Source organism: Erithacus rubecula (genome assembly GCF_903797595.1).
Source record: "Erithacus rubecula genome assembly, chromosome: 2".
In the NCBI taxonomy this organism is placed as follows: domain Eukaryota; kingdom Metazoa; phylum Chordata; class Aves; order Passeriformes; family Muscicapidae; genus Erithacus; species Erithacus rubecula.
The window spans coordinates 23915692-23927748 of record NC_136685.1 but is presented as its reverse complement, the minus strand read 5'-3'; the positions used below and the strand labels follow the sequence as shown (position 1 = coordinate 23927748).

The 12057-nt window shown below is 37.9% G+C and overlaps 1 protein-coding gene across 4 annotated transcripts in view; it reads left to right on the top strand.

Annotated features, from left to right (window-relative positions):
- The window catches only part of LOC306798550 (dystonin-like), a 283743-nt gene that overhangs the window by 103101 nt on the left and 168585 nt on the right, over positions 1-12057 (top strand). For 3 of the 4 annotated variants that reach the window (XM_079298670.1, XM_079298672.1, XM_079298671.1), the window contains 3 exons: positions 2152-2241; positions 5017-5094; positions 7458-7550. In XM_079298670.1, the coding sequence (XP_079154796.1) occupies positions 2152-2241; positions 5017-5094; positions 7458-7550 (261 nt within the window). Of the gene's footprint in view, positions 1-2151; positions 2242-2770; positions 2870-5016; positions 5095-7457; positions 7551-12057 lie in introns of all 4 variants that reach the window. The other variant, XM_079298669.1, reaches the window with a different exon arrangement.

Here is a 12057-nt window from a genome sequence, read left to right as displayed (position 1 = left end):
ATTTTAGATGCACATCTGCTGCTCAGAGTATTGGAAGAAATCCCTTACTATGTTTCTCTGTACCAGGATGACTGGCACAGTATGTACTAAATAATTAATCCTCACAGTAATTGCCAGCCAGTGGCAGAACTAAGACAGATGCATAAGGTGTACTGCTGGTTTTCCTGTTTTGACAGCTCTGTGCCAGCTTTTTCATATCCAGTGTGAGTTCATCTCTGAAGTGTCCATGATTTCTAGAAAGATAAACTGGGGAAGATGGTTGTCTTTGTGATACTTAGGAAACCTCAGAGCATAAGAAACAAACACAAGGTTAACAGATGTGTGCTGTGAGACAGAGTAGCAGGAGTAGTGGGAAGTGACATGTCCTGGCTGGGGGGGCTGGCAGCCATATCACAGAGTTTTGTCATAAAAAAAACCTGCCTACTTTTAACAGAAGGGGTTTAGCACTCAGTTTGATACAGTTCTTTGAATATAAAAAAAAAGTGGGTTAAAAATTAAAAATTCTTATGGTTCCCATCTTTTAAGCATTTATCATAATTGAATCTTGTATCAGGTATATCAATTATTTATATGGCTTCCCTTTTTATTCACCAGAGGTGGAGTAGGAGAACACCTGTTCTTTTTCTTTGCTCAGCTTAGCAGTACTTTGATATTATCAAAGAAATTTTTTCATAGATTTTACATTAATTGCTTGCAGGATTAAAAAAAAATTAACTAAGATTAAAATGATACTATTTTGTTTATGTGTGTGAGGGTGTAAAGCTTATGTATTAGTGTATTGAATTGTAACTTGGCTGTGTTTTTAGAGTTCATGTAAGTGTTTTGGAAGATATATGTTTTAATTCCTCATGGAACAGTCTTCTAGATGACTTGTTCTGGCTAGTCTTCAGCACAAGCATAAATATGTTCTGATGCTACTCTCAATTAAGATGATGATGTTCGTGAAAATATTGCAGGGTAATTTCATTCTTAAAAAATGGAGTAAGAAAACTTGAACTAAAAAGCATTTATGAAACTAATCTTAGGTGTGGACTCAGTTATTTATGCAACAGAATCAATCTCAAAATTCCCCCAAAAGTTTGGCAAATTGAGGTTTTGTGTTAAGTTGAAGATTAGGATTGATTCTTGCTACCCTCATCACACACATATGTTGGACATATGGGATATGGACAGAGCGTGTCTCATTGATCTCATATTGTAAGTGCAGCTCATCTCTGGAAGAGGTGAGGAAGAAGAAAATTTCTGATGTTGTATTTTATCCTAAGCTTAGGAAGTTTCTGATCTGGGGGTTCAACAGGACCACCAGGGAGCTGACATTAACCTGTAGCTGGAAAGCCCTCAACCTCTGCCCTAGCAAGTCAAAAATCTCAGATTCTGAAAAATTAGATCCTTTGTGTCACATTCAAAGAGCAGCTGGCTGAGATAGTTCAAAACATTTCAGATAAAGTTGTATTTAAGCGAAGGGTAAGCATCAAGAATTTGGCCTGTGGACAGCTCTCTCCCAGATTTGTTGTGCCTGTCAGTAAAGGTGGAGCTACCAGCTGTCTCCTGTCACTGCAGCCCCTCTCCATGTCCATACTCAAAGTCATAGCTCTTTGGTGCAGTGTGTAAGGTGCATGTGTGAATCTTTGGGAAAGCTCACTAAACTGGGAAACCTGAGGTGACAATACATGCTGTTAATTGGTGGATGGCAGGCTTTGATTAGCAAGTCTTTTACTTTTGGCCTGACTGCAGTGAACATGTATGCTGCTGCTAAGATATATCTGTCATGTATTTTTTTAGAATTCATTGAATCTAGCTACTGTAGTCACAGTAGTCATTATTTAGGTCCAAATGGAAGAGTATCTGATATTGTTTAAATTGTCAGATGCTGATTTTTTAATTTCTACATGCATTCATTACCTGTAACTTGATACTGTTTTTCTTTTAATTAAAGTGATGTAAAATGTGATGTCTGCAAGTGCAGACACAGATGTGAATTTTGTCTATTACAATTAATTGGCAGTTGTAAATTTGTAATGAAAGTGAAGAAATTAAAAAAAAGCAATACTGATGCATAGCTGAGGTTTATCTGTATCTTTAAAGATACGTATTAATTTGAATGTGAATTCTCAGGGATCTTGTGTTTATTTATTACATTTATCTGTGCAGGTTCGAAAGCATGTGAATGACCTATATGAAGACCTAAGAGATGGACATAACTTAATCTCACTTCTAGAAGTCCTTTCTGGAGACACCTTGGTAAGGTTTTAGATCATAATACAGTGATTTCAGATTGTTGATTATGCATTTTCTCTGTTTCTTAACTCCTTGTGTATTGACTGCTGTAGATTTCTTTGATATTTTCTGTAACTGTGACCTGACACCAAAGACACAAGTGGTATTTCTATTGGTAAATATGCTGGTGTGAATTCTGTGGGGGAGTGCAATCTGTTCTCGTCGTTTCTTGTGGTTAGTCAGACTTCCTTTCTTAACAGGGTAATGCACTATTTCTTCTGTTCTTTCCTTTTCTTTCTGATTTTTGTTTTAACAAGTATTGGGTGCTTAATATCGTTTTGCATTTAGGGGAGTAACTTACAAATAACAAGGATCAAATGTCCCTGAAATTGTCTAACACACTCCTCAGGTGTCATTTCCTTTCTTTGTGAGCATTACTTCCCTTGCTTGGTATTTGTTCTCTTCATTATGTTCTTCTTTTCATGCTCTTCTTTTCATTTGTGCTCTGTCTTGTGTTTTTGCTGTCCTGTCTCCTGTCTGTTGTATTCATTAGCCAAGAGAGCGAGATTTTTTGAAGACCTTACGGTTGGTGAGTTCAACAGAAGCATGCGCAAATGAACAGCATGAGGATGTGGAGGATGAGGATAAGGGGGTAGGTGCCGACCCCCATAACTGTACTAATGCAGTGTTTGAAGTGTGGTGTCTGCTAATGCAAATTCTAGCTTGGTGTGCTGCAGTAGTGGGCTGTAGAAAGGAAAAAAGGACTGCTGGTGATAAACCAGGGGACGTGTGTTTATGGTGGAGGTATGGTAAAGAAAATTTTTATTCGGTCTTTTTGTGAACAGCTAAAATGCAAATGTTCAAGATTTCTATTTGTTTTCTTTCATTAAACTGTACAAAACCATGGTGCAAATGTCTACTGGACAATACTATCAAGAAGCTATAAATTAATTTTTTAAAATAGGGAAATACCATAATTCTATTAAACTAAGGCTTCTTTTAAAACTTGCAAACAGTATTGTCCATATACAAGTAATTTATACAAAGACTTGAAGGTTCTTCTTAGTGAAATCAATGGCAAAAAAAGGATTTGTCTTAATTACAAGCACCAGTTTACTATGTGCATGGTGTGTGTGTGTGCCATAATATTGGTTAAATCTTGAAATAAGGTAATTCAGTGTGCAGATCTGTTTGTTAGAATTGACCATATGTAGTAGTGATTTTTTTATGATATCAGGTAGATTAGAAGTTAAATGACAGCTTTGTGTTGTGGCTTCTAAAAATACAGATAGTTTCCAGGGTTTATCTTTCTTGCAATAAATGCTGAATTACAGATTCTCTATATTTTACCCATCCAGAAGGGAAATATCTACTCATAAAGTGCAAAATGTTGAGTGCTTGTTAGTCTGAGTGAGCTGTTTCATGCCTTTTTAGACCTTGCATTTTGTTATTTGTAAAGTAACTTGCTGTCATAGGGCCTGACTGCCTCCCTGGCCCCCGTGTGTTGTGCTGCAGTTGTGATTTCAGTGGAATTTGTGTGCTTTTTTTCTGGAGTGCAGCATAAATCAAAAATGCTGCATTGTTTTATAAAAAAAATATTTCCCCTCTGAGATGCTAACTGTGTATTTTGGGATTTACTATACCTTCCTTGTTGTGGAAAACCTAGTTCCAGGTCTGGATTCTTTCATTCCAACTGTGGAAGCTACTTGATAGTAAGGGCTGTAATGCTTGATCCTGAGTTATTGGTGTGAAAAACAAGGGGCTAAAAAGAAGATTCTGTAATGGAAATTATGATTTTTTTTTTTTTCAGTTTATGCTTCTTATTCAACTTCATTTTCCTATGTTTTTTTTTGGCAAGCATCTGATACTCCATAGGGGGAAAAAAAGGCAGTTGAGGAAGGCTTGGGCTTATCTGTGTGTTTCACAGTGATTGTCTGAGGAAATGCTCATATTCATGGCTGATCCATAGCAATTATAGTCCACTCCAGTTTATTGCTGTGAAAGTGTGAAAAATCTGAAATGAGGAAGAATAGAAGGACTTGGATATGATGTTGATGGTATAAATTTAACTGCTTTCCCATGCTGATCTGTGACAGCTAAGTATGTGTTTTCTGTGTGATTCTTCTTCTTGGTGATTTTACACTAACTGCATGCATTTTAGCCATGTTTCCATTAACACACCGCTCATTTTTATTTCACAGTTTCTTTTTGATAGTTCTGACTTTGCTTTGAGGGGAGTGATTTGTTAGTTCTTTTCATATTTTAAAGTTTTCTACCCAAGTCAAGAATTTAAACTTACACTCCAGGACTGCTTACATTATATTATTCTGTTTGGAGGAAGATACTATCTTTTGTAGTTGCTTTAAAAAAATATGTATAGCTATCATAATGATTATGCAGTCATACCATTAAGCCATGAAGTTCTATACAGAGGTAAGCTTAAAGGTCCATGACATTACTTATGTTTTATTTTGCTTAATACACTGTAAATATTTTATAATAATGTATTCCAGGTTAGTTTCTGTAGGTAGTAGCCCTCTTGGCCTTAATAGCACTTTACAGGGAACAGCTGTCAGCCTGCATGGATCAAAGTTGCAGTTGGGAACCACTGATCTCTCTTGCCATCCACTGTACTAAAAAATAACTACAGTTAAAATAAATAGTTAAAACACACTTTTCCACCAAAGGTGTTGACTTTATTAAAGCTGTAGTGCTTCAAATGTTCTACATGGTGTATTTAAACCAGACTGTTCTTTTGCCTGATGAGAAAGTCTCACAACTGCTGTTTTCCACTTGTAGCCCCGGGAAAAAGGCCGGATGCGTTTTCACAGACTGCAGAACGTCCAAATTGCACTTGACTATTTGAAAAGGCGCCAGGTATGATGAAAATAATAATAATAATAAAAGAATTAATGAAAATTTTGTCACCTATAGGTAGTAAGAAACAAAATTGTCCCGCTTTGTCTCTTGTGCATGTTGTCTAGCAGCTGCTCATGCAGCCTCAGTTTTGTGTCATGCTTGAGATAGTTAAGAGAGATGTGGGAAAGGTAGTTTTACACCACTCTTCCCTGAGCAATAATAACACTTTCCACATGCTATATGCTGTTAAAGAGAAGAAAATTATGGGTGACATCCATAGGAGTTGCTTAGAGTAAGATTAACTGTCTTTCACTGCCCAGACACTAGCTGGTGTGCAGTTTTGTTCACAATATAATTTTTAGTGCAAAATGCCAATTCAAATATATTAGAATGTTATATGGAAGTTCCTTTTTTTGATTGTATTTGTTTTGGGAAAAATTTTATCCTGATTAAAGCAAAACTGGTCTTTTTAGACCAGTTAGTGAGACATGAGAGCCATCTGGGAACTGTGGAAGATTCAGGCTTAATTTCACTTGTATCTTCTTTTAGCCAGACACTTGAAATCCACACTATTGCATTTCTGCTGCTGTGAATTTCTTTCCACTTTTCAGTATCTTTTAAATGCTTACAGAAGTCTTGATTTCTCCCTTTACAAAATGGCAATTTTTAAAAAGTCCAAAATACGGAAGGAAAAACTGTTCCTCCCTATCCATCACATCCCAATGAATCGACAATCTGCTTTCTGATTGGTTGATTCAAAAAAAAAATTAAATTATTTTTGCTACTTCAAATGTTTGAGAGAATATGAGGTAGCAAACCATAAACAGATACTTAACTTTGTTATGAAACCAGATGTCATTTTGCATTTTGAAATTTCAAACTTGCCTTTCAGGTCAGTGAATTATATGCGTGCACTGAGAGCAAAATCCTCTTTTGCTGAGTTCAAAACAAACTTTTCCTATTAACTTAAGTGAGCCACTGGAAAAGTATGTTGCAAAGTAAATGAATGCTACTTGACAGTCACAATGGCATTTTTAATGGCAGCAGGACCTCAGGACTTGTGCTGCACCATGCCTTATTTATGCATGGCAGACCACGTGGATTAAAATGCAGAAGGTGTAGAGCTGTGTCATCCTCATATTTATGGAAATGCACGTGCTGCTGTAGAGTTTGATTTGGAGGATTTTTGTGCTCCCTTTTTGTGTAAGTGGCTATATTCTAGTGTACAAAATGTTTGTAGGGCTGTGGTTTTGGCAGATTGTCAGTGGGGCTTGCAGTTGATTAAAGTTTCAGCCCTCTAGTAGGTGTTTCTAAACTGTATTTAGGAGTTAACTGGCTCAATTTGGGCTGTGTAACCTTCAAGTACAATGCTTCATTGTGATTGTAGGGCAGAGAGAACCTGCATATTGATAATTTTGAAGCCTGACTTGAGAAATAAACAAACTGGAATACACTGTCTTTCTTGCAGAGAGTGTGGTTTGGCACTTTTTCCCTCTCCAAATAGTTAAGATTGTCTGCAGATCAAAAGAAGGACATGCCTTTGCTTGTACAGTTGATAACAGGGTATATGTTGAAAAGCATGTGCATGAAACTTTACTAATGTAAGCTAAAAGCATAATGTCTTTTAGCTGAGTCATCTTTAACTGTTAGGCTATATGGATGCATAATACATATAGAGGAATTAAAGATATTAATAAAATTCAACCAAAAGCTGGAATTGTTGAACTCACTCTGTGTGAGTTTATGGGAGTGTAATAACTGCAGCTCTTGCTTTAGTCCTGTTAGGTATTTTTATGGCACTATGAACGAGTACAGCATCATAAACTATAACAATTATTGTCTTTTTTAAGCCATTATTTGCTCAAACATGTTTCTAATTTCCCAGTTTTATCAAGTCAGACCTGTGTTTTAGCAGGCCAGTCCTGCTGCTGAGTCCTTGTTTAAGTACAGGAAAGCGTGGGGTGGAAGGACAGCAGTGATAACTTCCCAGTGCCAGCACTGCCCTGGCACTGATACAGTGCTACAGATCATCATATCCATGTTATCCTGCCCTGCTCTGTGCTGCCTTCCCCTTTGGACACGGGCTGAGGCAAAGGGTGTTTGGCATGGGGAGCAGATCTGCCAGCCTGGTGACAGCTGAGGAATTTCCTCATCCCGGTGTGAGTGGGAGAGGGCAATTCCTGGCAGGCCACTTACAGGCAGAGTGCAATTCCTTTCTGCTTTTGAGAATTAAAAAAACCCAGCAGAGTAGGCTCAGGAAGCGAGTAGTGCACCCTTTAAAGTCATGCCTGTGTATGTAGTATATACATATATATGTATATATATACACACATAATGCAGTTTGTATTTGTGGCATATTTATTTCAATTTTCTTTTGGCAGGTGAAACTGGTTAACATCAGAAATGATGATATAACAGATGGGAATCCCAAATTGACTTTGGGGTTGATATGGACCATAATCTTGCACTTTCAGGTAAGCCTAGTTTTGCTTGACTGTATGTTTTTGGTCAGATTCTTGCAGAGTGGTGAGGAATGTTGACTTAGACAGGACTCCATAGATTTTATCTCTTCTCTAATGTGTCTCTGAAGGTTTTGATAATGTATCTTGTTTCATGATGCAAACTGAATCTCAAGATTTTATTTGCTAATTTCATGTCTGTGGAGTGTGAGAAAAATAGCTTCAGTTTTGAACATCATTAAAGACAGTTTGGACATATCCTTCTTGTTTTATTCTACAGACTCCTTTTTATAAGTATTAAAATATATAGAAAAGTTTTGGATATTTTTTTCCTTCAGGATCTGCTGCTATGAGTATTTCAGCAAGCTGTACTCTCAGCCTCCTCCCATGTCAGCATTTGTTTCTGGCCCCAGTGATGGTGGCATGGGTCACACTAGGTGGCACTCTGGTTGTTCTACACTGGTGGGATTGTGTACAGTATAATGCAGCCTTACAGTGTGTGGTGTTAAATTGCTCCTCAAAAGGAGGCTTGCATAATGGCCCTGGCTGTAGATGATGTAATTCAGATGACAGATAATTCCCCTTTAGTGACTGCAGCATTGTTAGCTGTGACCTCCCTGCTGTGCAGGCATTTTAAATGATCAGAAATTTGCAAGATCACACAGAAAAATCATGATTCACTTAGGAGCGTTCCACACTGGATTTATGACTGAGAAAAAATTACTTAAAAAAACCCAGAAAAGCTGCTAGGATCTAATGTGCCCTACTGCAAATCCTAACAAGGAGCAAAGACATGAATGGACAGAGTGCACATCCTAGCCTGGACAAGCACATAGAATAAAGAAGAAACCACTAGCAAGGACTTGGAGCTCCTTCAGGTCCCCTTGTCATGTCCATCTTTGCTCCCAAATGGCTATATAGAGGAAAAAAAGGCTGGGTTTAAATATATTTAAGCATGACCTACAGAATTAGGCTGTGGTTGAAAGTTGCTGTATTTTAAGAAATAAAGATTAACAGCTTACTAATAGAAGCTGTTAGTGAAAGTTAAATCTTTACTTGATTTGTATTTTATGTTTCTGAACCTGATTATTAGGCTTTTGCAGAATGAAATTATTAGTTTTTCTCATTAGATCAAGCACAGGACATCTGGCACAATTTTAGGTGCTTGTAAGAAGTGATAGCATTTGTTAGTGCTACCAGTTGTAAAAACATGGATGAAAAGGACAACCAGTTTATATAAATTACCTTCTTTAGGTGAACTGGTGTGGCAAGGATTTTACACTGTAAGGTAGTCAGCTCCATATGAAATCTGTTCAAGCATTTAAATTGTAGTCAAAACACATTTCACTATGTCCTAACCCAAACAACTACTTGTCAAATAACAAATTACCAACTAAATATCTGCATGTACAATTCAGATCTTGCAGATGTGTCAGAGTAGAGTATTTCAGTTGGAGGAGAACTACAATGCTCATCTGGTGGGATTGTCTGACCAACTCAGGTCTGACTGCAAGTTCAAGCATGTTGCTTAGGGCATTCTCCAAATGCATCTTAAACACTGACAGGCTTGGAGTATTACCACCTGTCTAGGAACCCTGTTCCAAAGTCTGACCACTCTCAAGGAAGAGAAATGCTTCCTGATGCCCAATATAAACCTCTCCAGCACAGTTTTGAAGTATTCCCATGTGTCCAGTGACTGGATACCAGAGAGGGGAGAATCAGGATGGTTTGAGTTGGAAGGGAACCTTGAGAATTACCTTATTCCAACCCCTGCTCACGGCAGGGACACCTTCAACACGACCAGATAGCTCAGAACTCCATCCAACCTGGCCTTGAACATCCCAGCAATTGGACATCCTAACAACTTCTCTGGGATCTGTTCCATGATCTTTCCAGGCACAGAGGAGAGGCTGACAGGTTGATAGATCCCAGCGTTGTCTTTTATTCAATTTTTAAAGATGAGTTCCCTTTAAAATGAGCTCAATGCCTCTGTCTACTTCCCCACAGAGCATTGAGGTCACTCTTCAGTCTCCCTTTCTCTAAACTAGACAAACTCAAAGTCCTCAGCTCCTCCATTTAGGACATGCTTTTCATCCCTGCCACCAGCTTTGTTCCATGTCTCTAGACATATTCAAGGACCTTCATAACCTTGTTCAACTATGGAGACCAGATCTTCACACAGTTCTCAGAGTAAGGCACCAACACTGAGTACAGCAGGATTATTGCCTCTCCCTACTGACTGTTTAGGCTGTGCTTGATGCCCCTCAGAAGGTGTTTACAATCTTGAGGACCTTCTTTTTAAAAATTATATCTTAAAAAACTGGTGAAAAAGTAGTTTTAAGAATGACTACTGGTGCTTGACTAAATATTAAGCCTCTTCAATAAGTATGAAGTAACTGAAGAACAAGATGGTTAAAAAAATTATATTCTTTTAGTTACTAGTGTCTGCAGCATACCTACACTGAATGCAGAAGGGATTTATAAAGTAGTGCAAGACACATGCCCTGCACTATTCTGTGCTTGCATGACATTTCCTGCTATGCCACTTCCTTTGAGGAATATGGCAATTTGGTGTCTCTGTCACCCACTTAATGGCCACTTCAGGTTCAGAATGTGAAGTTCCAAAGAATGTACATACTTAGGCCTCAAGTTGTATTTTTTCTTCACTTAGATTTAAAATGAGGGAAAATCTGAGCAGGAAAGTGTATCAGTTGAGTCTTCACTAAGGGGATAAAGCTTTGTGATAATAACTGTGTTTAGGCATAGAGTAATTCCATAGTTATCAGGAAAGTTGTGATTAAATTCAAAAGTTGAGACACCTAAATTCTTGTGCTTATGGGGAGCTAAGTTCTTATGTAATTGTCTTAATTGTCCCTTTAATCTGATAAATGGAAGGAAAGAGGTTTAGTCTATACAATTAGTACAGCCAAGACAGTGAGTCAACTAACTAGCTACTGGAGGTTCACTCCACTCAACCAAATATAAACATCTGTGTTGGAGATTTGTGAGACACCCACATGAGTATGGGAAGCATGACATGGGTCTTATGGGAAACCTGCTCTCATCTGGGAAGAAAGAGATCAGGCAGGGTAAACTGCTTCTTGAATAGTGGTAGACATGTTTAGCAGTGGATTTGAGGCCTGGAGGGCCAGGCAATTCAGAGTGTGAGGCTGATGGAATAATTCAGATCACTTGGAGGAGGTGCCTAGGGCACCTATGGAGCCATTCACTTGTCCAGCATAGCTGCTGTGTGTGTTCTGAGTTGCCACTTCATATCCAGTAGCATTTGCAGTGGGAAGCAGGTTTCCTTAGGTCTTGTGGTGTAATTGCTATCTCCATATGGGTATCTCAAATGTTCTAGATGGTTAATTGACTTTTCTCTCCATCAGAGTGTGAAACACTGCTGGTGACTGAACAACTACTATAGGGCTTTTGATTCAGTCTCCTAAAGACAGGTGGCATTTGAGTGGTGTCTGAGGTGTCCTAGGGTATGCAGGATGTGTGTGGAGTTCTCTGATGAGACACCAGACCTTGAGAGGCTCATTATCTTTTGGATCTGCAGCTGGAGGCCACTTGGGATATTGCAGTATAACTCAAAGAGCTCCAGAAGCCCTTTGAGAGAACTGAATCCTGCCCCCACTGCATAAAGTGATCTCTGCAAAATCTAGCTAGTGTGTAAGCATGAGTATCTACACACCTAACTGGGGGTCTTTTAACCTGAATTACCCCTTAATTTTCTCTGCATTTACAGAAGTAGTTAATGTCTCAGTGAGCATAAGAAGCTGTTTGCTGTGTGATATTACTGGCTCTGTTACACATCAATAACACTAATAACACTGCAATCTGGGAAGTAGTCAAGGTGCCAGACATTTTTTTTTTTTTTTTGCTGTTATTTGTGGCTTATTGTTTCTCTGAGTCATGGTCCTTATCTGGAGGGTATTATTTACTCAAAATAGAAAATCCCTCTGATTATTGAAATAAATTTAGGAATGATTTAGGGGAAAGACATGATGGGAAAAAAAATAGATAATACACATTTGAGGATTATGTTTCTCTTGCATCTAAATTATATCTAGAGATGTATGGCTTTGTGAATTGGTACTCATAACTAGATAAATATAAATGTTATTCTGAGTTACAGCACTGACTTCTGCAGCTGCACAAGTTCAGAAAGTATTCATTTTTCTGTGTCCCAAGTAATTACATAAGAGATACTGAAAAGCTGGAATGGGAAATCTGGTGGATTATTAAACTGAGTATCTAAGAAAATAATTTGTTCTGTGGGTATTGAAAAACCCCAATGCATATATGTTACAGGATTTATGCAAGCTTTCAATGCATGTATTTCACATGCTTTTAATAGTAGGTGGCTTAGTTTAAATTCAGTTTCATAATGTAATAACTGTTATAAGTTATTTTCCTGGCACCTGTAGAGCAAGCTAAATCAGATTACAGTATTTAGTAGAATCAAAGGCTGTATGTATAAATATCCAAATTAATACTTTAATGGACTCCTTCTTCA